The sequence below is a fragment of the Sus scrofa genome, chromosome 3, assembly GCF_000003025.6.
Source record: "Sus scrofa isolate TJ Tabasco breed Duroc chromosome 3, Sscrofa11.1, whole genome shotgun sequence".
Lineage (NCBI taxonomy): Eukaryota > Metazoa > Chordata > Mammalia > Artiodactyla > Suidae > Sus > Sus scrofa.
In genome coordinates this window covers 103,556,388-103,583,409 of record NC_010445.4, presented here as the reverse complement: position 1 = coordinate 103,583,409, position 27,022 = coordinate 103,556,388, and the positions used below count along the sequence as shown (strand labels likewise).

General features: G+C 41.1%; 1 protein-coding gene and 1 long non-coding RNA gene across 6 annotated transcripts in view; both read right to left on the bottom strand.

Annotated features, from left to right (window-relative positions):
- FEZ2 (fasciculation and elongation protein zeta 2) overlaps nt 1-17,196 on the bottom strand; it is a 46,642-nt gene extending 29,446 nt beyond the window's left edge. For 4 of the 5 annotated variants that reach the window (XR_002342783.1, XM_003125247.6, XM_021087643.1 and 1 more), the window contains exons 1-4: nt 16,899-17,190; nt 12,800-12,908; nt 4,905-5,021; nt 757-898 (exon numbers count right to left, since the gene is read on the bottom strand). Coding sequence is in view for 4 of the 5 variants with exons in the window: in XM_003125247.6 (XP_003125295.4) it covers nt 757-898; nt 4,905-5,021; nt 12,800-12,908; nt 16,899-17,152 (622 nt within the window). In the remaining variant the exon portion in view is untranslated. Of the gene's footprint in view, nt 1-756; nt 899-4,904; nt 5,022-12,799; nt 12,909-16,898 lie in introns of all 5 variants that reach the window. The other variant, XM_003481247.4, reaches the window with a different exon arrangement.
- LOC110260145 lies at nt 17,269-20,441 on the bottom strand. Its single transcript, XR_002342996.1, has 3 exons — nt 19,604-20,441; nt 17,565-17,643; nt 17,269-17,437 (listed from the first exon to the last, which is right to left on the bottom strand). It is a non-coding gene; the product is annotated as an uncharacterized LOC110260145 (long non-coding RNA).

The following is a 27,022-nucleotide window of genomic DNA, read 5'->3' as shown; positions in this document are numbered from 1 at the left end:
ACCAACAACAACAACAACAGCAAAAAAAATGTAAAAGCAGAGGGAGAGTACAGAAACTACCTGCTGACAGGAAAACACAAGCAACCTAGCTGGGTTCTGGGACACTTCTGAAGAGAGAAGTCAATTTGAAAGAATTAAGCTAAGTACATATTTAAACACATATGCCCCAACGTGTGCATTTTACTGAGGATTGGGAAAATGAACAATATTCCCTGAAATCCCATTTCAGTTTTCCCTTAGCACTTCCCTTCATTTGAGAGAGAGGGTATCGTTGAATCCTAACCCCATATCTCAGAACATGACAGTATTTGGAGGTAGGGTCTTTAAAGAGATAGTTAATTTAAAATGAAGCCATTAGTGTTTCTGATGCCCTTAAAAATGAGAAGATTAGGATACAGATACACACAGGCAAGTCCATCGGAGGGCAGAGAGAAGAAGCTTCTGAAGAAATCACACCTGCTGACACTCTGATCTCAGACTTCTGGCTTCCAGAACTGTAAGGAATCAGCTTTCTGTGGTTTAAGCCTCCCAGCCTTTGGTACTTTGTTACAACAGCCCCAGTGTACAAATACAGGATTCAAGTGAGTATGCCATAGTCCCTGGGCAACAATCAATACACGCCCCAGGTGCTACTGGAAGGCAGGGGAATAGCATGTAACCTGACCTGTGAGAACCAAAGATTTCTGGACATGGTCACACCTCAGAGCTGAGGTTTACAAAGGCACAAAGAGCACCCACTGAAGGAAGGTTTCTTACTCTCTTCATAACTGCTTGTACTAGACCTCTTAAGAGTTTGAATTTCCTGGGAAAGCATTGACAGCCGATCTGACTGGGTGGGCGTTTCATCGTCTTCTGGGTCTGGTGACTCCTGCATCATTTCTTCGATTTCTTCAATCACCTTCCAAAATACACATATCACTGTTAATCAAGGACATCGAGGAAAAATGATCCATCTGTTACATGTCACTCGCCTGAAGCAACCAGAGTGGAAGCACTAAATTCTCCATTAACCAACAGTGTGCAGAAGTGGGTGTTCTGAATAATCTAAATTTTGACTGTAAGAGTATACATGGTTTATTCAATAAGAAAAACAAAAAAAAAGTACAATATACTCAGCACAAAATCAAATAGAATATGATCTAGTATGTCCATCACAATTTAGTATGCCCGATCAGATCTTGTCATGTCTGAGAAATGCTGCTACAAAAAAAACAGATATATTTCACTTCAGACTTGCCACAACCAAAAAAGTCATTGTTCAAAGAAAGCAGGTGACAGAAAATTTACCCCATACCACATTCAAGTGCTCAATCTAAAGCTATAGAATAAAACTGACATAAAATTCAGAAAATACAGAGTTCCCATCATGGCGCAGTGGTTAACGAATTTAACTAGGAACCATGAGGTTGCAGGTTTGATCCCTGGCCTTGCTCAGTGGGTTAGGGATCCGGTGTTGCCAGTGAGCTGTGGTGTAGGTCACAGACGCAGCTCGGATCCCACACTGCTGTGGCTCTGGTGTAGGCCGGTGGCTACAGCTCCAATTCGACCCCTAGCCTGGGAACCTCCATATGCCTCAGAAAGCGGCCCTATAAAAGGCAAAAAGAAAAAAGAAATAAAATAAAATTCAGAAAATACAACAGTGTAAAAAAAACATATATATATATAAAGTTTTATGTATATACACATATATATATTATATATACATATATGTATATATGTAAATTTTCTTACTTTACATATTTATATGTGCATGTATATTACATATACATACAAATATGTTACATATACATACATATATATTACTTATACGTGTGTGTGTATGTAAAACTTCTTACCTTACACACACACACACACAAGTAAAATAAGAAATTACCTCTATGGCAGCAAAATTTTCCTTTAACAGTAGGAAAAGAATTTCATACAGCAGAAAAAGAATTTCAATGGAAGACAAAGGGATATTTAAAAATTACTTTAAATGTAGAAGCTACAAAAAGCTCTAAGAAAGCAGGAAATTTTCAGAAACATATCTGCCTTTGAAACAATGATCTACTGTCATATGCTGTGCTGCTCAAGTCTTATAGCAGTTTCTTGTCCTGTTCCAGATTCTAAAAGTTAAGGATACAGAACTTGGCAAAAATTGAAGGAAAATTAGAAAAATTACTCAACAGTTTTAAAAAAATGGACCTGTCTCCCAAGGGCATAACAAAAGGGACCTAATGAAACTTGAAAGTTTTGCACAGCAAAGGAAACCATAAACAAAATGAAATGTTGTTTCTCTACAACTGGGAGAAAATATTTTGCAACCAATAAGGGCTTAATTTCCAAAATATACAAACAGCTCATACAACTAACTCAATAACAAAAAAACCCAACCCAACCAAAAACTTAGCATAAGATCTAAATAGACATTTCTCCAAAGAAGACATACAGACAGGCACATGGAAAGATGCTCAACATTGTTAATTATTAGAGAGATGCACATAAAAACTACAATGAGGTATTGCCTCAAGCCAGTAAGAATGGCCTTCATCAAAAAAGTCTGTAAATAATAAATGCTGGGAAGGTATGGAGAAAAGGGAACACTCCTGCACTGTTGGTAGGAATGCAACTTGGTGCAGCCACCATGGAAAATAGTATGCAATTTCCTTAAAAAACTAAAAATAGAGATACTGTATGTCCCACTCCTGGACATATATCCAGAAGACAAAAGCTCTAATCTGAAAAGATACATGCACTCCAATATTCATAGTGGCACTATTTAACCACAGCCAAGCCATGGAAACAACCTAAGTGTCTATCAACTGAAGAATGGATAACGAAGATGTGGCATATATACACCATGGAATATTACTCAGCTATAAAATATGAAATGCCATTTGCAGCAACATGAACAGACCCAGAGATTATCGCACTCCTGAAATAAGACAAAGATACATGATACTATTTATATGTGGAATCTAAAAAATAGTACAAATGAATTTACAAAACAGGCTCACAGACACAGAAAACAAACTTATAGTTACCAAATGGGAAGGAGAAGGATAAGTTAGGAGTAGTGGGACTAACAGGTGCACACTACCATATATAAAATAGATAAGCAAGGATTTACTGTATAGCATAGGAAACTGTATTCAATAACATAATCAATTATAATGGAAAAGAATTATATATATAATTATGTATATACACATATACACAACTGAATCATTTTGCCATACACCTAAAAAAAAATATTGTACATCAACTATAGTTCAGTAAAAATAAATTTTTTAAATGGACCTAAGAGTTTTAAAAAATTAGAAAAAAAGAATACAATATGAATCAGTAAGCTTAATGTGTAACACTTGTACGAAGGAGAAACAGAAGTAAAGCTGTAGTGGGGATTATGTTAATCAGTAAGAAAAATTTCCCAAACAGGCACTTTTTTTTTTTTTTTTGCTTTTTAGAGCCGCACCTGTGGCACATGGAAGTTACCAGGCTAGGGGTCAAATCAGAGCTGCAGTTGCCAGCCTAACCTCAGCCACAGCAATGCAGGATCTGAGCTGCCTTTGTGACCTACACCACAGCTCACAGCAACGCTGGGGCCGGATCCCTAACCCACTGAACAAGGCCAGGGTCTAACCTGCATCCTCATGGATATTAGTTGGGTTTGTTACCACTGAGCCACAACAGAATTCCCCACACAGGCACTTTAAACAGGAAAATGAGACACTGAAAGAGCCTACAGAATCTCTCTATCCATCTTGAAAGCAGTAATGGCTTATGGCTTTCAGGCAGAGACAGTAAGTTCTCAGGGTCACCGCTTTCCCTGGAATATCAAGCTCTACCTCCCTCAGCCCTCTGACTTACGATCTTGCTTTTTAAGCACCATGCTCTTTCTAAGCTTAGTACAATCCATCTGCAAATATGACTAAGGAGCACCAAAATGACGCATTTTAATGTACTCCTCCCAAACTTGCCATAATCTCTCTCGTTACTGAACTTTCCAGCCTAAAAATACAGTGTCGGAGTTCCCATTGTGGCTCAGCAGAAACTGCTCTGACTAGCATCCATGAAGACACGAGTTCAATCCCTGGCCTCGCTCAGAGGCTTAAGGATCTGGCATTGCTGTGAGCTGTGGTGTAGGTCACAGACTCTGCTCAGATCCCATGTTGCTGTGGCAGAGGTATAGGCCAGCAGCTGTAGCTCTCATGCAACCCCTAGCCTGGAACCTCCACATGCCACAAGTGCAGCCCTAAAAAGACATATTTAAGTAAAAAAAAAAAAAAAAAAAATATATATATATATATAGTGTTGTTGAACTCACAGTCCAGCAGCCGTGGAACACCTGAATTCAGGAAGTAGTTCTTGCACCACATTTTGACAATACACCAGAAGTGGAAAGAGTATTCAGAAAATAAGACAGCCGATTCAACTGGTTTTAAATGAATACAGGATTGACACGACTATGCATTCCACAGGAATAATGCTCCCTTCTTCCTGGATACACAATATGGACTTCTAATAAGTGCTAATGATTTTTATGTAGGTTTTAGAGAAACGAGCTAATTTTTGTACAGACATAGTTTGCCCATATCTGGCTAAATCTGAAGAAAGAAGAAAATTCACAATCTTTTTCCTGATTCCACTGTCAGTGATAACCCTCCTTGGCAACCCACTGTACTGTTTGAACAACGCTTGTCTTGGAAAATTGCTTATACTGAAAAAAATCTTCCCAACTGACATAAGCCATGTGCTTCAGATTACATACCCTTTCTTCCTTCCTTAGGAGCTGCTAGGCCTAGATTACCAGAAAATATAGGAAAAACAAGTAAATTCCAACAATCCATCACTTATGGCCATGATAATAAGTCATTTTTCAGCATCGGTTCCCTTCCCTTCGTTGAGAGGACTCTCCTTTGTACCTGGTCTGCAGTGAAGAGGGGCTCGTCATTGACGCAGGAGACGATGATCGAATGCATATCCAGCTGCTCTCTCAGCTCCTCATCATCTGAGGTATCAAAGAGCAGGCCATCACTCACCTGAAACCAAAAAGTAAATAAATACACACACCACTGTTAAGAGCTGGGCATTCTGCTCACAACAGAGTTGAAGTGTCCAGTAAAGGAGGCTGCAGAGGGAAGCATCTGCCAAGAGCTTCAAAAGGGAGACATTATCACAGTTGCTCTGTACTGGGCAGTGTGTGAGGTCCTTTGTTTATTCATCTCAAACAGAAATGAGAGGAATGTGGAATAAATGTGAAGTTGCTAAGGTGTCGCAACTTACCCAACTTTCCCCCACTGCCCAGTATGAAACGCACACTTGGCTGTTAGTTCCACGGGTTAGAGGGTCTAGTAAGTACCAAACTATACGGTATTCATTAGCAAGCTGCAGGAAATTGGGGGGAGGGGCGGACAGGGTTAGCAGCAAATGTTATTGAATTCATGATCTAATAGGAAGATTGGTATGTGTTAAAATTCCACAGAGAACATGAAGTCAGTTACTTGAAAACTAACTGCTACGGAGTAAAGATATGTAACCAACTCCCTGGCAGAAGGAAACTGCCCACCAGGGTCATTCTTAGCCCTTCCAGTTGAATATCTATCTCTTCCTCCAAAAAAGCCTATTTCTAGGTTCCAAAAATATGTTTAAACCTAACTATGCTAGAGATTTTCCCTTTGCTTCACTGACATTTTCCATCCTACCCTGTGCCCCAAGAGGCTGACTTTTATGGACTGCATCAAATAATGCCCTTGACTTCTGGCTTCCAGTTGGGTTACCACTGGTAGACACCAGCAGGAGATTGGAAGGTAGGAGGGTGAGACCTGGGCATTTATTCTGTTGTCTCCCTCCCTACCATATTTCCAAAGGCTACAGCTCCTGTCAAGCTGACTTTTCCCCCACAGCTACATTCACCAGGTTCTAGTAACTTCTTCTTCTCCTTACCTCTCATCATGCCCAGAGGTGCCAAAGGGCTGCTTGCTGTTGCCGCCACCCTCCCCCCACCTCCCCCAGGGTATCACACCATGTCTACCTCATGTAATGTCCTTTAGCCTGCCCACACCAAGCTAAAAGCCCCTGTAATAAAGATCTAGAGTTTACTGATTATATAAAGGCCTGACCTGTAACACTCAGATCAAAATGGACAAGGGATCATCTGTCCACCATCTCTCCATCATGACACAACCACTCAGATGATGAATAGAACTGAAATTCAAACTCTAGTCTTCAGAAGGAGTGGCCCACCAAGTTCCCAAAGAACAAAAGGGCAACAAGAAACTATGAACTAGAGACTCTCATACTAAGTGAAGTCAGAAAGAGAAAGAAAAATACCATATGATATCACTTATATGTGGAATCTAATATACAGCAGAAATGAACTTTTCCACAGAAAAGAAACTCATGGACTTGGAGAAAAGACTTGTGGTTGCCAAGGGCAGGGGGGAGAGGGAGTGGGATGGACTGGGAATCTGGGGTTAATAGATGCAAATTATTGCCTTTGGAATGGATAAGCAATGAGATTCTGCTGTATCTAGGGATTTGTATCTAGTCATTTGTGATGGAGCATGATGGAGAAAAAGAATGTATATATGTAGGTATGTATGTGTGACTGGGTCACTTTGCTATACAGTGGAAAATTGACAAAACACTGTAAACCAATTATAATGGAAAAAAATTAAAATCATTAAAAAGAAATAAAAAGCAACTCTAAGAGGCAACCATGAAATTCTAGCAGATCATATATAATTTAAAAAATAGTATTTTCCTTGGGAAAAATATTTACCAGTGCAGGGGATACATATAAAATTGAAGATATAATTGGATGGATGGAGGTCCCTACTGCCTCCCTAAGTCCTCACACGTCCCAAGTTTAATGATGAACACACCCCACAGAGTAAGAAATTTACAAGTGAGAGGTGCAAAGAAACCACTAGTATGCTGCCTTTCATAATGTTAGGTGGGGAAAAGAGGTACATCAGTTCTATCTACTACCATATACTGCAACGCCATGCTGCACCACAGTGATAAAACACACCTCCTCCTTCCACTCTTCACTGCATCATCAGGCTAGAAAAGGCCTAGACAGGGCCTGTGACATATCATTAAATTTCAGAACAGTGTGGAAAAAAAAAAAAAAAATTAAAGCTTCCAGAGAGAAAAAACCAATCATCATTAAAAGGATCAGAAATAAAAATGTCATTTAAATTCTCAACGGCAACAAAGAAAGCTAGAAAAATCAATGTAATTCCCATGTTTCAATAAATTTTTTCACCCTGGAATCCTATAACCAACTAAACCGACAATTTAGAATAAACACATCTTCAGACATTCACGTTCTCAAAGATCTTACCTCTCATACAACCCTTTCTCAGAAACCTACTGCAGAATATGCTCCATTGAAACCAGGAGGAGGAGTTCCTGTTGTAGATCAGCAGGTTAAGAACTCAACACAGTGTCCATGAGAATTCAGGTATGATCCCTGGCCTCAGTGGGTTAAGGATTCAGCATTGCCACAAGCTGCAGCATAGGTCACAGATGTGGCTCAGATCTGGCATTGTTGTGGCTGTGGTATAGGTCTCAGGTGCAGCTCCAATTTGACCCCTGGCCTGGGAACTTCCATATGCCACAGGTGTGGCCATAGGAAAAGAAAAAAAAAAAAAGGGGGAGGAAAACCAAAAAGGAAGCAGGATAACATCTAAAAAAGAAAGAGGTGAAGGAAATTCTCATAATGATAGTGAAGTAAAGACCCCAGAATGACAGCCGTGAAGCTAAACCAGAGAGTAACCAATTCAGACTAGAATTGTTACACAGGAGGAATTAAGAAAAGCATGAGAAAAAGAGACTGATCACCTAGTGTGTTCTGCTTAATGAAATGAGTTTTATGGCTCTGCTGAGGTTGAATTAGTGAGTTAATATTAATTTAAATCAACCACAAAAGGACAATTAGTATTACCCTAGGGGAAAAAAAAAAAACAAATAAAATTACAAGAGGAAATGTAACCATAAAATATACTCAAATGTGAACGTTTGAATAGTCTACATAAATGATGAAGATTAATTAAAGCCAATATTTTGACAAAATCATATTGGAAAGATGAGGGAAGTGAAAGTTTTTGTGAAGGTTATGGTGTGGAGGGTTGGAAGGAGGACTATGAGGGTGCTAAACCCTCATCCTCGGGGTAGAAAGTAAATGGATCCAGTCTAAAGTTGAAGAATAAAGTGAAACGAAATGATAGGAGAATGTTAGCTACTGGAAGCTGAAGTAGTTGAAAGTGGTTCCCCCTCTGGTAAGTGGCAATCAAAGATGATGGGGTAAGTGAGGCAGAGCTGCTTTCTCATGTAAAGTCTTATTTTTTAAACTAGACAGCTATCCTGTTACTAAGAGAGGAGAAAGGTTAAGAGGTTTGGCTTTTCTTTTCTTTTCTTTTTTTTTTTTTCCTTTTTTTCCTGGCCATGCTTGCGGCATGTGCAAGTTCCAAGGCCAGGGATAGAACCTATGCCATAACAGTGACAACACTGAACACTTAATCTGCTGAGCCTCAGAGGAACTCCAAGGTTTGGCTCTTGATGAGAAAAGATGTTTGATTTCAAGATTGTAGAAATGGGATTTCCCATTGTAACGCAGTGGAAAGGAATCCGACCAGGAACCATGAGGTTGCAGGTTCGATCCCTGGCCTTGCTCAGTGGGTTAAGGATCCTAAGGATCCGGCATTGCCATGAGCTGTAGTATAGGTCCCAGAAACGGTTCCGATCTGGCATTGCTGTGGCTGTGGCACAGGCCAGCAGCTGTAGCTCCAATTAGACCCCTAGCCTGGGAATTTCCATGTGCCAAGGGTACGGCCCTAAAAAAAAGAAAGAAAAAAAGATTGTTGGGAGTTCCCATCATGGCTCAGTGGTTAACAAATCCAACTAGGAACCATGAGGTTGCGGGTTCGGTCCCTGGCCTTGCTCAGTGGGTTAAGGATCCCGCATTGCCCTGAGCTGTGGTGTGGGTTGCAGATGTGGCTCGGATCCCGCATTGCTGTGGCTCTGGCGTAGGCCAGTGGCTACAGCTCCGATTCGACCCCTAGCCTGGGAACCTCCATATGCCGCAGGAGCGGCCCTATAAATGGCAAAAAGACAAAAAAGAAAAAAAAAAAAAAGATTGTAGAAATGGAGATGAAAAGTGCCACGATAGAATTTTAAGGTTTACTCTATGTCATTGTCCACTCTAACAATTCCATTCACTGACCTAAAATATTTCAACACTCCCAAATCACAATTCTGAGTTGCAACTTGAAGACCATAGTTTTGTCTTATTTGTGCCCTTATAGACAAGAGAAAGTTTTAATTTCAAAATTACTCCTAAGGAAGATGTTATTATCTCCTTCCTGTTTCTACTCTTGAAGATATAAAGGTACATGAAGCAGAGTCCCTGTCCCCAAAGAAATACTCATGGTAGTAGGAAGAATAGGACACAGGAGATGTCCCTAAAGAAAAATGATTTGGAAGCTTTCTATCAAACAAGCATGATCGAGAATGGCATTGGATTTAGAATAGGCTTATAGCCATTGCCGGAACACATGAGTGATACCAATAAACCATTAGAATAAATTTCCATGACAACAGAAATAATGATCCCAGATCATCTTTCTAGAGGGGAACCCAAGCTCATTCCCTACAGGGGTGGCATATGCTAAAGGCTGGAATCCCTTTTGGGCTTTGAAAACTAACCTTGGCTGTCATGGGTCTCATTATTCACACTCCCATTCGGCATCAACGTGCCTTCTCTTTGCCAAGCATTCCCATCACTCCTTCCAGTGCCAGGTTTAGATACAGAGCTGTGGTTCTGTTTCCCTCTACGAAACTCAAGCTGCCTCAAATGGAAAAAATGTGCCCATGTAAGAATTTGGAATGTACCAGTTGCCTTACTCTAGAAGAGACCCATCACATTTAGACATGCGCCATCTTAAACAGCAATTGAAAAAAAAAATTAAAAACTGAAATCTAGGGAACTGTGGTTTCCTCAATGTTTTCCTCATCCTAATGCAAAAGGAATTTCTTCTCCCTTTGCCAAGAAAAAAATTTCATTTAGATCCTGTTTTATAATTTGGAATAATCTAAAGAATGCTTCCAAAAGGTAAATTTTGCATAGTTCAGTAGTGAAAAAAGAATACAGCACTCAGTTGTTGGTAGATAACTTCCCTCAAGTGAGGCTGGATGGGGGTGAGGTGGTACCATATAGAATAATATGATTGCTTCTTACTTAGTTCCTTCTGTCCATTTGTTCTTCAGGAACTTAATGTGTGCTACTTATTCCTGAAGACTAGACTTCTCATCTCAGTTGTATTCATCACGTGCATAGTAAGGTCAAGATAGATGTTAGATGATCACTTGTTCACTTTACTTTGCTGAGTTTTCCAGGTAAGTCTTTTACAGTGAATACCAGTACTGAATTCCAAGTCATTACTAATCACCACCGTTGGCTAAACCACTGCTCTGGCATTGAAAACAGTCAAAACGGCAAAAAAGGGGAGTGATGTCCCAAGAGGCAATTGAAGAACAATATTCAGTGTAACTGGATTAGGGTGTCCCATTCATGCAATTAAAGGACTTCCCTTTGAAGCTTATGAAAGGATCTCTTCTCTACAATTTAATATGTCAAACAAAAAAATACTCATTGACTGGCTATTGTCAATTCAGCACTGTGTTAAATAATTTAGAAAACAGGAGTTCCCGTCGTGGCGCAGTGGTTAACGAATCCGACTAGGAACCATGAGGATGCGGGTTCCGTCCCTGCCCTTGCTCAGTGGGTTAACGATCCGGCGTTGCCGTGAACTGTGGTGTAGGTTGCAGACGCGGCTCGGATCCTGCGTTGCTGTGGCTCTGGCGTAGGCCGGTGGCTATAGCTCCGATTGGACCCCTAGCCTGGGAACCTCCATATGCCGAGGGAGCGGCCCAAGAAATAGCAAAAAGACAAAAATAATAATAATAATAATAATAATTTAGAAAACACCTCTCTACCATGGTCTCTGACTTTAGAGCCTCACTGATGAGCTATTATTGTTCACTCAACAAGCACTTGCCTTAGTACTATGTGCCAGGCACAGTGCAAGTGACTGAAGAGATGAACACGAAGACACTACTAGGAAGTCACCATCTAATGACAGACCCAGAAACATAATTAGTGAGGACACAATAATAATTCGAGACATGAACAAAGTGCTTTGAGAACCAGCACCCAGGGGACTAAGGGGCTAAATTCTGTGGGCAGATAAGTCCTTTAAGATTTCCATGCACAAGTGTAACTGATTCCACAGAGAGGAGTGCATTTTCCTTCCACGTGGGGATTTAGGCCATGGCTAAATGACCATCTGTCAGAGATGCTGTAGATGGGGATTCCCCCCAAGTGAGGCTGGATTAAGTGTCCTTTAAAGTCCCTTCCAATTCTAAAATTATATAATTCCATGAGATCAGCAAAGGCTAAACCAGTAATAGGAAGCTTCAGAGAGGAAGGGAAACTTGAACTAAGCCCAGAATGATAGCTATGATCTAAATAAACAGAAGACGGAGCCTAAGATACCTTGTTTTATTCCTTTCTCTCAATGTTTGTCAGGTCAGTCTGAAAAACAGCTTAAGGGGATTAATAATTGGAACAAACAACTGAATTCTATATCCACTATACTGAGAAATATAGTCAGAATCCTGGATTTTACTAGAACCTAGTATGGAGCAAGCTTTTCTAAATCACATACTTAAGAAAATCATTTCACAGAACATTAATACCATTTAAAATACTGACAGCCCCATTGCATTATACTCCCAGTAATTATACAAATATACTTAATGAAATACAGAGCATGCCACAAGACCTGGCATGAGTTCACATTGTTATTTGATGAAGAATTTACGTAGTCAGGCCCTGAAACTTCCACTTGGCTCCGTTTCTCAGCTTTAAACCACACTGTGATTTTCCACTTCAGTAATTCTCCTCCCGTTTCTGTCCCCATTGTTGTCCTGTCACCTGTACTAACACTTCTTCCTCAAGGTCTCCTAAGTGTACTTCACTCTAAAACATACACAGCCCCTCTTAACTGTTAGCCCAGGACACATTAAAAAGCCAAGAACTGAATGTCTTTTAAAAGGTCCCCCAGATTCACAGGAAAACAGTCTTCAGACAACATGTCATATCCAGCAGGTCATTAAATTCATTAAAAGTTAACTCGAGATATTGCAGCACCCTCCATATATTAAGTCAAAGGCAAGAGTTCTTTTGTTTGTTTTAGGACCGTACCCAAGGCATATGGAAGTTCCGGGCTAGGGTTCAAATCAGAGCTGTAGCCGCTGGCCTACACCACAGCCAGAGCAACACGGGACCTGAGCCGAATCTGCGACCTACATCATAGCTCACGGCAACACCAGATTTTTAACCTACTGAGCGAGGCCACAGATCAAACCCACAGCCTCATGGATACGATTTGGGTTTGTTAACTACTGAGCCACAGTGGGAACTCCAAGGTTAGGGTTCTTACTGAGTGTTCTCAGCACATCAAAATTATGTTGTTGAAGATGGAAAAAAAAGCTAATCGTTGCTATTCATACAGAGGTGATAAAAATTTACCTAAACATAAAAAAGGGAGTGTACACCAGGGAAGAATTAGGGGGAAGTGGTAGCAGTTGCCAGTAGCAGAGCCAAGATGGTAAAAGAGAGCCACTCCAAAGGCCATAAGCTTGGAAAGAAGAAGCAACTCAACGAACTGAGGTTAAACAGAAATGCTGCTTTTTCATTCCATTATCAGAGTCAGTTATACAGAAACTCTTGGTGCAATTCCTAACTTACCCCTTTTTCTGAGAGGTTCAGAGTAAGCAAATGCAAGGTCCTGGTGTGGGATGACTTCCAGTCAACAGGCATGACATTTCCGTAATTATCTGTCAGGGCATTCCAAATCCTTAAAAAGAAGAAAACTGCAATCAATGAAAGTTACCATTCTGTATGCCATTATTAAACAACTATCTACTAGAACAGTGAGAGAACAAAAAGAATCAAAGCAAAAAAAAAAAAAAAAAAAAAAAAAAAAGTCCTGTTGTCTCTCAGAAAAGCATCAAAGTAGAGCCTCCTGAACAAGAAGAAAGGAAAGTTCTAGCACTGGGCTGACAAGAAGTCCTGAGGGAAGAAATGAGGAATAGAAAACTCTCCCAAAGCCAAGAGCTAACAGTTCTGCTGTACTGTGTGCCAGTAAGCAATTTACATATATTCTAAGCCATTTATATACATTAACACATTTAATTCTCAACAACAGTCTTATGAAGAACCGTTATTACCCCTGTTTTACAGTTGAGGAAACTAAAGCACAGGGAGGTTAAAAAAGGTTTCCCAAGCCACTCAGGTAGTAAATATACTCTGCTTTACACTTTTTTTTTTTCCTGTAACTTTCAAACATACAGACTATTTCATAGAGTGGATAATCTCTCTCTAACCAAAGAGAAGTTTCTGGAGAAAAAAAATTCAGTCTCATGTGCCACTGGGATCTAACATCTAATTTACAATATAATAGGCTAGGACCAAAATAAATTGAAAAGGCAAGTGAAGTTCATGATAAAATGCACAGATTATAAAGGCAGTTACCCTTTCTTATTATCAAACAGCAGTTTGGGGAGGCAACAGGGTAAAATGAAAAGGGCACTTGACCAAATTCAGGAAACAGACTCTTGTCTCCATTCTTCCTCAAACAATGGGTCTCTGGCCATGTCCCTTAACTTCTGCAGATACTAGCTGGAATTTTTAAAATGAGAAGCCTGGACAAGAATAACAGATGTTTCTTCTAACTCTATTACGCTATGCATTAATTCAAATGAGTTGTATTGAGGAAAGTCCCAAACCCACACCAGAATAGGGAGAGCAGACTCCAATTTTATGACCAAAATTCAGTTTCAGATCCAAAGCCATAATTAGCATTAAAAAAAAAATGACATTGTATGAAAAAAATGAGTTCAGAAATATGAGATGAAATTTAATCAGGGTAAATAAACCCTAGACATACAAGTACTAATATTTATAACAGGTATCTAATTGTGACTAAAACAATACATAATTGGGTGGGGTTTTTTCTAAGCGTATAAGCCACCAGGACACAAAAACAAGACCACCAGGCGCATAACAATGAGAATGCAAGTTTTAATATAGAGAAACAACATGTTGATTTAATGAAGCGAGATTCGGTGCTAAAGAGAAGAAGCAATGGGACCACAACTGCCAAAAACATAAAATCCCAAAATGACGTTTGGCTTTGGAAAGCACATTAGGCTCAATGAGAATGTGAACCCAAGAAGCTCTAGAAAAGCGGCTTGTTTACCCAGCAAATCTCCCATATGCAAGGTTCATTCCTATTCTCCTCTCGGCTGGAATCATCATCTCCTCTCACACTGATGAGCTCGAATTGGAAACAACACTTCAAGACTGCTAACCCTGCAAGGTTTCTGGCCCACACCTTCCTGGGTGAAAGATTTTCAAATATTGAATAACTGACCATATAACCAAGGTCAGGAACTTGAAAAGGACATTCTAGAAGGTGAAGTCAGTGCAGAATTTTTGAGGTTTGTTTTGTCTGTTTGTTGGCTCCTTCTTAAACAAGGCTCCAATAAAAGGACAAGTGGAATGGAAGATTTCACGTAAAACCGACTGTGGGTGAATTTGATCTCCCAGGAAAGTGAAGGACAATTCACAGGCTTCTATCTCCACCAAGGACAAAACATTTGTGGTTAGAAGGACATAGGCCTGAGTTAAGCAAAAGATTTCTAGAATTCTCCAGTCAAGACATGAACTGCCTTCATCTTTATCATAAAGTATTACAGCCTGTCATAAACAAGAAGCAGGACCGCTCTTTTCCAAAGGAGGTCAAAGTCCTGGTAACACTGAGTCCCAGACCAGACCTTTCTAAAGTAAAACTACAGCAGATAGATAAGCACAATCTTTATTTAACCCAAACTAAAACTGGGACTCAGAAGTGAAATAAAGTACCCTAAGGCAAGGCACTGAGTGAAAAGCATTCTAAACTCTCTTTAGTGAAAGGAGCAGGAAAGGACTCTATCAACCAATGGAGAGCAGATTCAGCATCAGAAAGGGGACAATGAGGTGGTGACCAGCCCCTATCCAGAAAAAAGAGATTTCTTGTGCATTCCCACCATATACATTCTAATGCCATACTGCCAACATACCACCTACTAAAAAACATTACCAAGAGAAAACTTTAAGTTTTACATCAAGCTAAGATTTAAGCAAAGGCTAAAATACACTACTTTTTTAGACAGTACAGGTGAAGCAAAAACAGAAAATTTAATTTGTGTACAAACCACTAATCCACTTTGAGAAGTTACTCTTGATAAACCCAAATATATAATAAACACACTTTTAAAATCCAGAGTATGTCCCAAGTCTAGTGATTCTGAGTATATAGACCTATGGAATATGTTTAACACTATCTTCTCTTTGAGAATAGATTTTTTTTTCAATGTCCTCTTTTGCCATTGACTGCATGCATATCTGTGTATGTAATAACAACCACAAATTCTTCGCTCTATGCCTCCCTATCCAAAGATATGGTCTCCAAGCATAGCTGGGGGGAACCACTGCTAAGCCATGCTTACAGGTCCCCATTCCCAACCCCCTCTTTCCAGATAAGTCTTCTGATTCACAGGAAAAGAGACCATCAGGTGACAGGCCTCTTCCTATGCCCATGGATCTTTCTCTCCCAAGAATTCTTCCCTAACCTCTAATCTCTCCATTCCATCAATGCTCTGAAAACCCATCTCTGCCCACAACCTCAGTGTTAATTTCACCCTCTACCTCTCCCATGGCTCCTGTCCCCAGACATTATAATACTATCAAATTCCCACACTCTCCTTCCGGTATCTTTTAGAGTAAAACCATGGTATATAATTACAACCCTTATTTAACCAAATTATAACTAGGGTTCTAGAAGTTTAAATAAATTCTGTCCCTCCATCCCCCTAGCTTTCATAAATCCCTGTGAATTTTCTATCATTGTGCTTAGATGATTTCTGTAATAATTACCTGTTTATGCACTGGTCTCCCTGTGAGACTAGAAGATCCTTACGATTAACAACCAGAGCTTTCTGGTTTTGCCTCTGAGGGGACTTGCACACTACCTGGGCTCTCAGATGGAACCAATAAATTCCTGTGGCATAAATGCTGCTTCAATGTTGGTACCTTTGCATGTGCTATATCCCTGAGCTAGAATAGTAAACCTCTCTTCACCTGCCAGGCAAACTACCACTCATCCATCAGGATCCAGTTTTTCACTTTCTCTATAGTCTCTCTCTCTCTGTCTCTCTCTTTCACACTCACACTGGCCCTTTTAAATCCCCCATATTTTGCACATATATCCCCTAGAGCGTTTGTCACACCCGTACAAATGTTTGTTTACAAATCTAACTCCCACCCTAGGTTGCGCTCAGCTTGAGAGGGGTAACAGTCAGTCATCTTGGTATTCCCAGTGAGAAGCAGCTTCTGGCACTTAGCAGGCGCTTAATAAATTCGAGTTGAATGAATGAAAGGCTACACAAGTCCCCGAGAAGGTACTCTAGCTAACTACAGCGTTCTATATAAGGAGACTCCCCTCTAAACCGAATAGGTTTGATTTCTAGGAAGGAAGAGAGGTTAAGGGCTGAGGCAGACATGGGAGCAGGGGATTTAAATTGCCAGAGGCTCAGAGGCCGAAAGCCCCAAGGAAGAAGGTGGGAGAACAGGCAGGGGCGGGACTCCAGAGTAGACAGAGGCGGAAGAAGGGCGCTGGGAGGAGCCTTCGGCCGGAGTCCCGCCAAGGCTGCGGACCGAGGGCGGGCTAGGAGCGGGCAGGGCGAGGGGCTGGACGAGGGGCAGTGGGAGCTCCCGCCCGCTCCCGGCCGGCGCCCACACTCACTCGTCCCCCTGCAGGAGGCTGCACTCGGTGATGGGCCGCACCGCCGCCCTCGGGGGCTCGGCGCCAGGACCCAAGGGGCGGAAACACAGGCTCAGTTTCTCCTCCAAGCTGCAGGCCAGCGCCCGGAAGCCATCGCCTCCCCCGTCCGGCCCTGCCCCGGAGTCGGGGCTCGCGTTACAGTTTTCCTGGTCCTGGAGGCTCCGGGCCGGCTCCTGGAACTCATAGAAATCCTGCCAGTCCCCGTCAGCCGCCATCGCCGCCCGGTGCTGTCGCGCGCCCCGCCCCGGCCCCGGCCAGGCCCCTCCCCGCCGTCAGGCCCCGCCCCGGAGCACCGCCCCCACCCTATGCCCCGCCCCCACCCACCCGCCAGGGCTTGAACTTGTGCTGGGACTCCCAGGTTAGGGGTCTTGCCTTTTCCTGAGCCTTCTAAGTTGATCGAGGTCCCGGTAGAAATGGAAACCTTAACTGCGTTGAGTCATTTCCTATAGTCGATCATTCAAGAATAGCTGCTTCTTTGATTTCCTTAGTGGGAACCTGGCCTAAATGAGGCCGAAATAAAGGACTTCTTTAAACTTGCACCAGGTGTTGGACTATTCCCCAAATCATTCCCCCAGGGCAACCTGCTCCTTCCGGTAACTTTCCAACCAGAAGGTCAACCATAATTACTTGGAAATGCTTAAGTAGTAGCCAAATTCATTCCACAAATGTTTTATGTTTCTCACAGCCAAATCATGGGCTAGATCCTCTGTAACACACAAAGATGAATGATTATGAATAGTATTTGCAAAGCCCCTGGAACATTGCCTGACAGTAAGTACCAAATAAGGTTATATAATTAATACATGACTGCTCCCCACAAGGGGCTTACGATGTAGCTAGAGTGATAAAACTAGAAATCAATTCTGTATATCAAATAAAAAAGTATTATTGGAAGTAGAGAAGTACTATTTAGTGTCTATTGAGTTTGTTTTAGCAAGATGAAAGTTCTGGAAATGGGTGGTGCTCAAGATTATGAATGTACTAATACCACTGAACTGTACACTTAAATATGGTTAAGATGGTAATTTTATGTCCATTTTACCATTAAAAAAAATAAGGGAAAAGCTATGATTCTGAGGGAGTGGAATATGTAGAGGCAATAAATACCTAGAAGTTGACAGGAGCATTATCTTTGGACTGTAATAATCAAATATTTCATTTAGAAATTGGGACAGGAGTTCCTCCTGTGGCTCTTCTGCCTGGTGCCGTGAGTAAAAGGAGCCGGCACTGCCACAGCTGCAGGGTAGTACTGGCCTGAGAACTCCATATGCCCCCAGGGGGGCCAAAAAAAAAAAAAACAGGAAAAAAAAAGGAGGGGGAGGACATAATTGGGTCACAAAAGATGAATTACTATTTTGAAAAATAAATATGAAGTTAATATAGAACTAAGATTTTTCCCAGTTTGATTTATCCATGTCTTGACAACATGGAAACCTATCCTCAAGAATACATGTTAATATAAAAACTTCCTATTTACCTTTCCAATGAATTTTATCTCGTATTTCAATGATTTGTCCCATATTTAATAAGATACTTCTATGAATTGAACCCAAGAAACTGTTGATAATTACTTTAAAGGTAATATCTTTACCTTCTGCTTTCCCTTGAAACCATGAAGGGGCAGGTTGTTTCGTGCTACTTGGCCAAGAGCTAGAACTCATTACTCATTAATAGTTTTGGAGTTGATTAGAAAACATTCTAGCTTAGCTGGCAGTCACCTATCTGAACATTACTGGAAAGACATGTGGGAGTTTCTGTTGTGGCTCAGTGGAAACGAGTCTGACTAGTATCCATGAGGACGCAAGTTCAATCCCCGGCCTTGCTCGGTGGGTTGAGGACCCAGCGTTGCCGTGGGCTGTGGTGTAGGTTGCAGATCCCTAGTTGCTGTGGCTCTGGCGCAGGCCGGCGGCTACAGCTCCGATTTGACCCCTAGCCTGGGAACCTCCATATGCCATGGATGCAGCCCTAAAAAGACCAAAAAAAAAAAAAAAAAAAAAGTGATGTTCTAAAAGTATCAAAGATCTATTTTTCTCTAGGTATTAGGCTACACACACACACAGTTATGAGAAATTGTGGAATTCACTCAGGCTCTCCTAACTATGTACACAACTGAGGCAAAAAAAATTTTTTTCTTGACCTGCACCTCCATTTACCTGTGTGGCATGTGTATCTGTGTTAGTGGAAATTAAAATTCTCTTAGGACTCAAATATAACACCGTCAAATTTTTCATATGCTTGCAAATAAACTGCTATTGGGTTAGCTTTGGTGGTCTCAGAATTTTATTTTAGTCCAATTTTCCACATGGGAAGCTTTATACTTTGCAATGCAAACTACCTGGCATCACCCCCAGACACTCAGAATACCCCTTTGTAAAAACAAGATTTGAACCACTTAATCAGTTTATATTACCACATCTACAGTAATCTTGGCACTCAACACAATCTATAAAAGTGCTCCCCAAAGATGCGCCTAGGAGAAAACTGTGCTCCTTTATGGGGAAAGAGCAATAAAACAAGAAAGAAACTATAGTATGGAATAAAATGTTTTTCTGTAATAACTGTAAACATGAAAGTGTAACAATAGAAAACAGTTTAAATGGTAAGATGGTTTAGAGCCAGGTAAAATTATAAAGTAACAGTATTTCTCTATAGTGCCTTTCACACACCTCTCCTCCCGTGAGGTCTCTCTGGGCTGCAAGTTGCTCCACAGCTTCCAGAACTTCCAGCAGCAGTCTATTCCACCTGGTCATGGCCTCATTTCCTTATGCCTGCTCTTTTCTTGGGTTCCTTTGGTCATCAACTCAAACTCCTTTTTTTTTTTTAAAGAGAATTCAACTCCCCAGTTATGTTTGTTACAGAACCAGGCTCATTTTGCCTGAGGAGCAGCAAGTAAAAACACTGAGAGGTCGAGGTTTGCAGGAAACAGGGTTTTTCACAAGGCAGCCAGAGTGTAGACAGAACACCAGTCTCAAATCCACCCCTCAAAGGCAAGGGACTCTGGGTATTTATGAGATAAAGACTAAAAGAGCAAGACCGGTGAGAGGCATGGGAGCGTGATTGAAAAAAAATGTGGTGATTGAGCATGATTGAAAAAAACGTGGTGATTGTCAATCTGTACAGGTGTAACTAAGACACAAGGCCTCTGCATGTTATAAAATGAGGCACTTAGAACAACCTGAGGGTGGAGTTTTCAGCCCTCTCACATCAAAAGGTCACCCAACAGAGTCAGGTTTGCCTAGTTAGAGGGTGGGTGGTCCTATCCAGTCTCAACCAGCTCAGTTCAAACTAGACAGGCCTGACCCCAATTGCTGGAAAACAACTTGAGCAAACATCTTATTGTTTATACTACTTGCAGCTTAGAGGACCTGCAAGTCTTTTTAACAACTATTAAAATGACCTTGATTAGTGAAGGCAGATTAAGGGTATAAGGGATTTAACTAATGATTACCACAGTTGCACTTCAGCCTAAACCTATTCACTTAATAATTTCCTGACAGGCTGTAGTGTGGGTTTCCATCCCTGGCCCAGGCAACTCTGCAGGCCATGGCATAGCCATAAAATAAGGTAGAGTAGGATAAGAGAAGGTAAAATTCTGAATTTAGTTCCATTCACTACGTAGAGTTTTCAACACGAATATAAGATCAGAAATGAAAATATCATCATTTGACAATACAGTTATAAATATATATATATATGAAAAAAATTTCCTGACAATGACGCTAGTCCCCCTCCCAGGAATTCTTCTCCCATCAGCTAAATCCTAGCCCTCTAACATTGCCACAGATCTGGCAAAGCCCAGTCCTCCTGCCTGTCTCACCTGTTTAGATCACGCCGTCAACACCTCAACACTTCCAGTAAAGATGTTCCCTCACTTCATAGTACCTCACATGGCCTAATTTCTACTAAATTTGTCTACCTAAATCTACTTATTTCAGATTTTCATTTTCTAGAGAGCAGATAAAAATGAGCATGTGCAAACATGTTTACTCAGGCCATGTGTTAAGGAAAGTTAGCCTATAGAATTAATTTTCAGCACTTGATTAAAAATTAGATAATATAGGGGAGTTCCCGTCGTGGCGCAGTGGTTAACGAATCTGACTAGGAACCATGGGGTTGCGGATTCGGTCCCTGGCCTTGCTCAGTGGGTTAACGATCCGGCGTTGCCGTGAGCTGTGGTGTAGATTGCAGACGCGGCTCGGATCCCGCGTTGCTGTGGCTCTGGCGTAGGCCGGTGGCTACAGCTCCGATTAGACCCCTAGCCTGAGAACCTCCATATGCCGCGGGAGCGGCCCAAGAAATAGCAAAAGACAAAAAAAAAAAAAATTAGATAATATAAACTTTTAAGGAGAGCTTCATGGCATTTGGGTATTATGCTCAAATTAATCATTTAAAATGCAAAAAGTTCTGTTTGACAACGTACTTAAATTTTGTACATATACGGAGTATATCACAGTGAAATTTTAAGTAACAAAAAAGGAAAAGTTATTCCACATACAGACGACTGAAGAGTTTGATTAATCAGAAAAATGTAAGAACTGCAAAATAGGAGTTCCCATCCTGGCTCAGCAGAAAAGAATCTGACTAACATCCCTGCAGACATAGTTTCACTCAGTGGGCTAAGGATCCGGTGTTGCCGTGAGCTGGGGTTTAGGTCGCAAATGCAGCTCGGACTTAGTGTTGCTGTGGCTGTGATATAGGCCAGTGGCTACAGCTCTAGTTTGACCCCTAGCCTGGGAACCTGCATATGCGGCAGGGGTGGCCCTAAAAAGCAAAAAAAAAAAAACAAACAAACAAAAAAAACCTGCAAAAGAAAGAAACTAAAATATTTAATGAAGGACCGGAAAACATATGGTTGTTAAAATATCACATACAGCAAATGCTGAAGGCATTAGAAAGTAAGACAATGAGAATGTGTATAAATGAAAATTTCTTGAGAAAAGCTAATGGCTAAGTTTATTCAATAACAAGGTTAAAAAAAATCAGAGCTGATGAACAAAAGTAAAAAGAATTGAGAAATCCATAGGTTGACCAAGAATTTAAGTTTGCTTGCTTGCCAAAAAACGGAAAGGGTGGGTTCTTTCCATTTTGTCTCTATTAAAAGAAATTCAAGAAACTTTTAAGTAATCAAAAATCACAAGGTAGGCTTTATCAGTAAAGAACATTTAATTCTAATTATTCAATTTTGTTAGTAATGAACTTTCAATTTTAATGATCAGATCAAAGTCTTGATTAGGCAGAAACGAATCAAGGGTCTGTGGGAGCAGAGCTAGACCCCGGGAAAAAGAACCAAGCTGAGTGGCCATGGCCACACCTTTACAAGGTGTCAAAATAACTGAGTAGGAAAGATACCTGTTTGTACCTGATTGTGTTCAGGGTAATCAGATGCTGGTCTCAGAAAAATTAATGCAAAAAACTATTAGCAATGGTTATTTATCAAACATTATGAGTGCTCTAACATTTTAACCTTTAAGGGGTCCTGTTATGGAAAGCACCCAATGCACACACTAAACCACCTTAATTATCTTCTTTGAAATACTCTTAATTTTCTGTTTGAAATTTAGATGAAGAATCGAATAGCCCAGGTTTTATCTTTTGTTGTTGTTCTTGTTGTTTTTGTCTTTTTAACATCTGATCACCTTCAAATGGATTCAAATGAGATGTTGAAAATTAGTTCATATGCTGCATGGAGTAATTGATGAAGAGGTAACTTGTTACTTATCTCTTCCACTTTAATTTTTTGTTTCAAATTATATTTTACACTGCAACTGTATACACTGACTTCACTAGAAAGTAATGTAAGATGGATAAAATTGACCTTTGTTGTTTGAAGATAAGTTTGAGGGGCTAAGTCTGAGGAGAAGGAATTCAGATGGTAAATCTCTCTAGCCGAACACAGGAAAAAAAATAAAAGAGAAAATGCTGCCAACCTTCAAGAAAACAAAGTCCACCCCCTATTGAATAGGGGCGGGGAGGGGGAGTGTAAAAAGTAAAAATCAGAAAGCTCTACTGAGCACAATGACAGACTGTCAGAAGGTGACACTGGAAGACTGACAGCACATGCCACTGACCAGGTGGCATCAGTAGAGGCTCTGCCAAGTATACCGAAAGACACAGGTGCAGCCAATTCAGAGCAGTTTGCAATTGAAGAGGATCCAGGAGGCTTGGATCACATTTGGATGAGATAAATGGATTCTGTAGATGATTATACTTTTTGTCTGATCCAGGTCACACATTTTATGTTCATCATGAGCATTATGTTCTATTTTCTGGTATACTTATAAATTTCTTATGAGGGTATTTTCACAGTCTCAAGAGTGTTAGAATGGAGAACCACAGCATCCAGCAATATTCACCAAAAATCAGTTGGAGTCCTCCAAAATTTGACTTATGAAGGTATTATGAGTATTAAAACTGGAGTGTTCTATGCCTTTGGATTTCTATTTTCTCAGGTCTTTGTTTTGCATTTGTTTTTGTTTTTTTTTTTTTTTTCAAAATATTGTTTCCAGGGATATTGACGTTTCTTTTGCTATCTTTAGAGAAGGAAAATTTCATTGTAAGTGGGGTTGGGATGGGGTGAGACTAAAGGTGAGGCTATCTGTTCTATATGTAACATTATAATTTTTTTTAAGCTGTAAGTTTGTTTTTCTTCTCTTTCAAAGAGTATTCAAAAGGTCTTGACATCTAAGGAACTCCACCAATATTTCTGTGTCAAAATAGCCTTATCAAAATGTTATGGATATAAATAAATAAAACACTTAAGTCCAATAGGACTTGGATCTACAAAAGCAAACAGAAGTGGCCTATTAAGATAATTGTTTATGTAATTTAAGCAAACACACATGTAATTGCTCAGTTTTCTGGTTGATTTGACTATGGTAGACTCAGAAGTGAGCTAATTGTTTCTGACCTGGTATTAGAGGGTCAAGACCAGGTATCTTGGGAATTCCATTTCATTTCTTAAGAAAGAAAGTTTCTTTTTATTCCACGTTGTAGAGAGAGAGTAGCTTTGTAACTGTGAAGGATCAACTTGCCCTTTGGGAGATGGTGAGTGTCTACCCTAAATGGTCCTGAGTCTCACCAGAATAGGCATTCGAGGACTAGCTCAGTCATCCCTGCCCTATGGCCCGAGACTCCAGGCACTGCTGCCACTAAACTCAGCAGGTAAGTGGTGTTTGAAAGGACAGGCATGCTCAGGACTATATCCACCCAGAGGGGTCAGCTTACCCTAGCCTCAGCCTCCCCCTCCTGTCATGAAATGAATTGTGTCCCCCCCCCAATTCATATTGAAGTCTCAACTCCTAGTACCTCAGAATGTGACTGCACAGAGGGTCCCCAACTTACCATGTTTCAACTTATGACTTTTAGACGATGATACAAGAGCAATACGCATTCAGTTGAAACCATACTTTGAATTTTGATCTTTTCCCAGGCAGATGATATGTGGTCTGACTGTTTCTTGTGATGCTGGGCAGTGTAGTGAGCACGGCTCCCAGTCAGCCACATGGTTACAAAGGTAAACAACCAATATACTTAGAATCATTCTGTTTCACTTTCAGTACAGTATTCAATGAATTTAAACAAGATATTCAACACTTTATATTAAATAGGCTTTTTTCGGAGGACTTGGCCCAACCGTAGGCTAATGTTTAAGTGTTCTGAGCAGGTTGGTAGGTTAGATGAATTAAATGCATTTTTGAATTAGCATATTTTTTTTTTTTTTTTTTTTTTTGGCCAGACCTGCGGTATGCAAAAGTTCCCTGGCCAGGGATTGAACCCACACCATAGCTGTAACCAGAGCCACAGCAGTGACAATGCCGGATCCTTAACCCACTGAGCCAGAATAAAACTCTGAATAAAATACTTAAAACTTACACAATGATCTTATCAGAATATAACCCATTGTAAGTCAAGGAAGATCTATATTGGAGATAAGATATTTAAAGAGGAGTTAAGTTAAAATGAGGCCTCTAATCCAGTATGACTGTGTCCTTATGGGAAGAGGAAGAGACACCAGGGGGTACACATTAAAAAGCCCATGTGACGACACAGCCAAATCTGCAAGCCAAGGAGAGAGGGCTCAGAAGAAACCATCCTGCCAACACCTTGATCTTGGATTTCTAACCCCCAGAACTGTGAAGAAATAAATTTCTGTTAAGCCACCCAATCTTTGGTATTTTGTTATGGCAGCCCTAGCGAACAAATACACCTCCCCAAGTCATCCCAGAGTTTTCTGGGAGTCCCCGTGGAGTGTCCTACCTGAGCTCAGGACAGATATGATCTGTTTCTTTTGAGTACTGGTCTTTCCTAAAAACAAGAGTAACAGAAGGTTAAATGGGTGATTCACCAATAAAGAGCAGAGCCAGACCTTTCCCTGTATCCCATTACTCATCCATAGGGGAGGAGACTAGAAAGTATCAAGAGGAGGGTCCCTGAGATGCAGAGCTGCCAGCCATATTGCTACGGTTCTCCCCACTCAAGCCAAGGGGGAGGGTACCCAAGAACCAGAGAACAGGCAGAGCTTGTATCCCAAGAACCAGAGAACAGACAGGATAAACGGCATCTTTCTCTCCAGAAGGATGGTTACTGAGATGCAGGACCCAGACCCCTGTGCTCCCATAGGCCCAGAGTGGGGACCCCGGCATTCTTGGAGAGCCTGATGTATGTCCCCGGAATTTCCAGGCATATGTGAACTTACAAACTAGAGAGTCCTTTTGCCTGCATAATTCTGTATGTAGGAGGCTGGGGGAACTGCCCACAAGGACAGGGCCAAGAGAGGAGGCAGCAGAGGGAGCAGCCACACATACACTGTTTGTTGGGCAAGGGTTATGATTTTCCTCGTGTGCAAAGTGAACATCCCAGAAGGTAGCTAGATGCAAGTCACCTTGCAAGATCCCACAAAAAATATCAACAGGGTTAAGGAAACTCCAGCAGGAGACCTCACCTAGGAGGAAGAGGATGCAAAGCAAAAGGGAGGTGATGGAGACCCAGGGAAACAGCAAGCCAGGCTGCTGGTTCCCAGGTCAGTCCTAGGAGGGGAGGGGAGAAGTTTTAACATGAGTATAAGATGGAAGTGGTTGTTTACATTGTCAGATTTTTCTACCTGACAATGAGACTTCCAATTTAAGAAAGTGACTGGAAAGCCATAGAATCTGACCAAGATGCAAGCCAGCAATGGGGAGGAGAAATTAGAGCATGTTTGTTTGTTTGTTTGTTTGTTTGTTTATTTATTTATTTTGTCTTTTTGCTATTTCTTGGGCCGCTCCCGCGGCATATGGAGGTTCCCAGGCTAGGGGTTGAATCGGAGCTGTAGCCACTAGCCTACGCCAGAGCCACAGCAACGCAGGATCTGAGCCGCGTTTGTAGCCTACACCACAGCTCACAGCAACGCCAGATCGTTAACCCACTGAGCAAGGGCAGAGACCGAACCCGCAACCTCATGGTTCCTAGTCGGATTAGTTAACCACTATCCACGACAGGAACTCCTAGAGCATGTTTAAACTGGGCTGGGAAGGGAAAGAGAGACTTTTCCTTATTATACTCTACCAAATTCAACCCAGTCAGTATTTTATACCATGACACTCAACTTTAACTCTAACCACTTTTTTTTTTTTTTTTTTTTTTTTTGGTCTTTTGTCTTTTTAGGGCCACAGCCACAGCATATAGAAGTTCCCAGGCTAGGGGTCTACACTGGCCTACACCACAGCCACAGCAACGCCAGATCCTTCGCCCACTGAGCGAGGCCAGGAATCGAACCTGAGTTCTCATGGATGCTAATTGGATTCGTTAACTCCTGAGCCACGATGGGAAATCCCGCTCTAGCCACTTTGGACAGACATCATGCCAACCCCTCTATTCTTATCTCTTTGAGCTGGTTCCCACTCCCTGTAGCCCATGCACCAAGCCCTCCCATTTTCTTTCAAAAAACAGCCATGTCCCAGTAAGTATCAACTCATACAAATATAAATGCTGAAGGAGTTGCTATCCCAGTACAATTAAAGTCAACCTTGACTGCGATCACTTGGCATCTCTGTATCAGTCATTAATCTACATTTAAACCACCAAATAAAGACAATACCAAGTAAAAA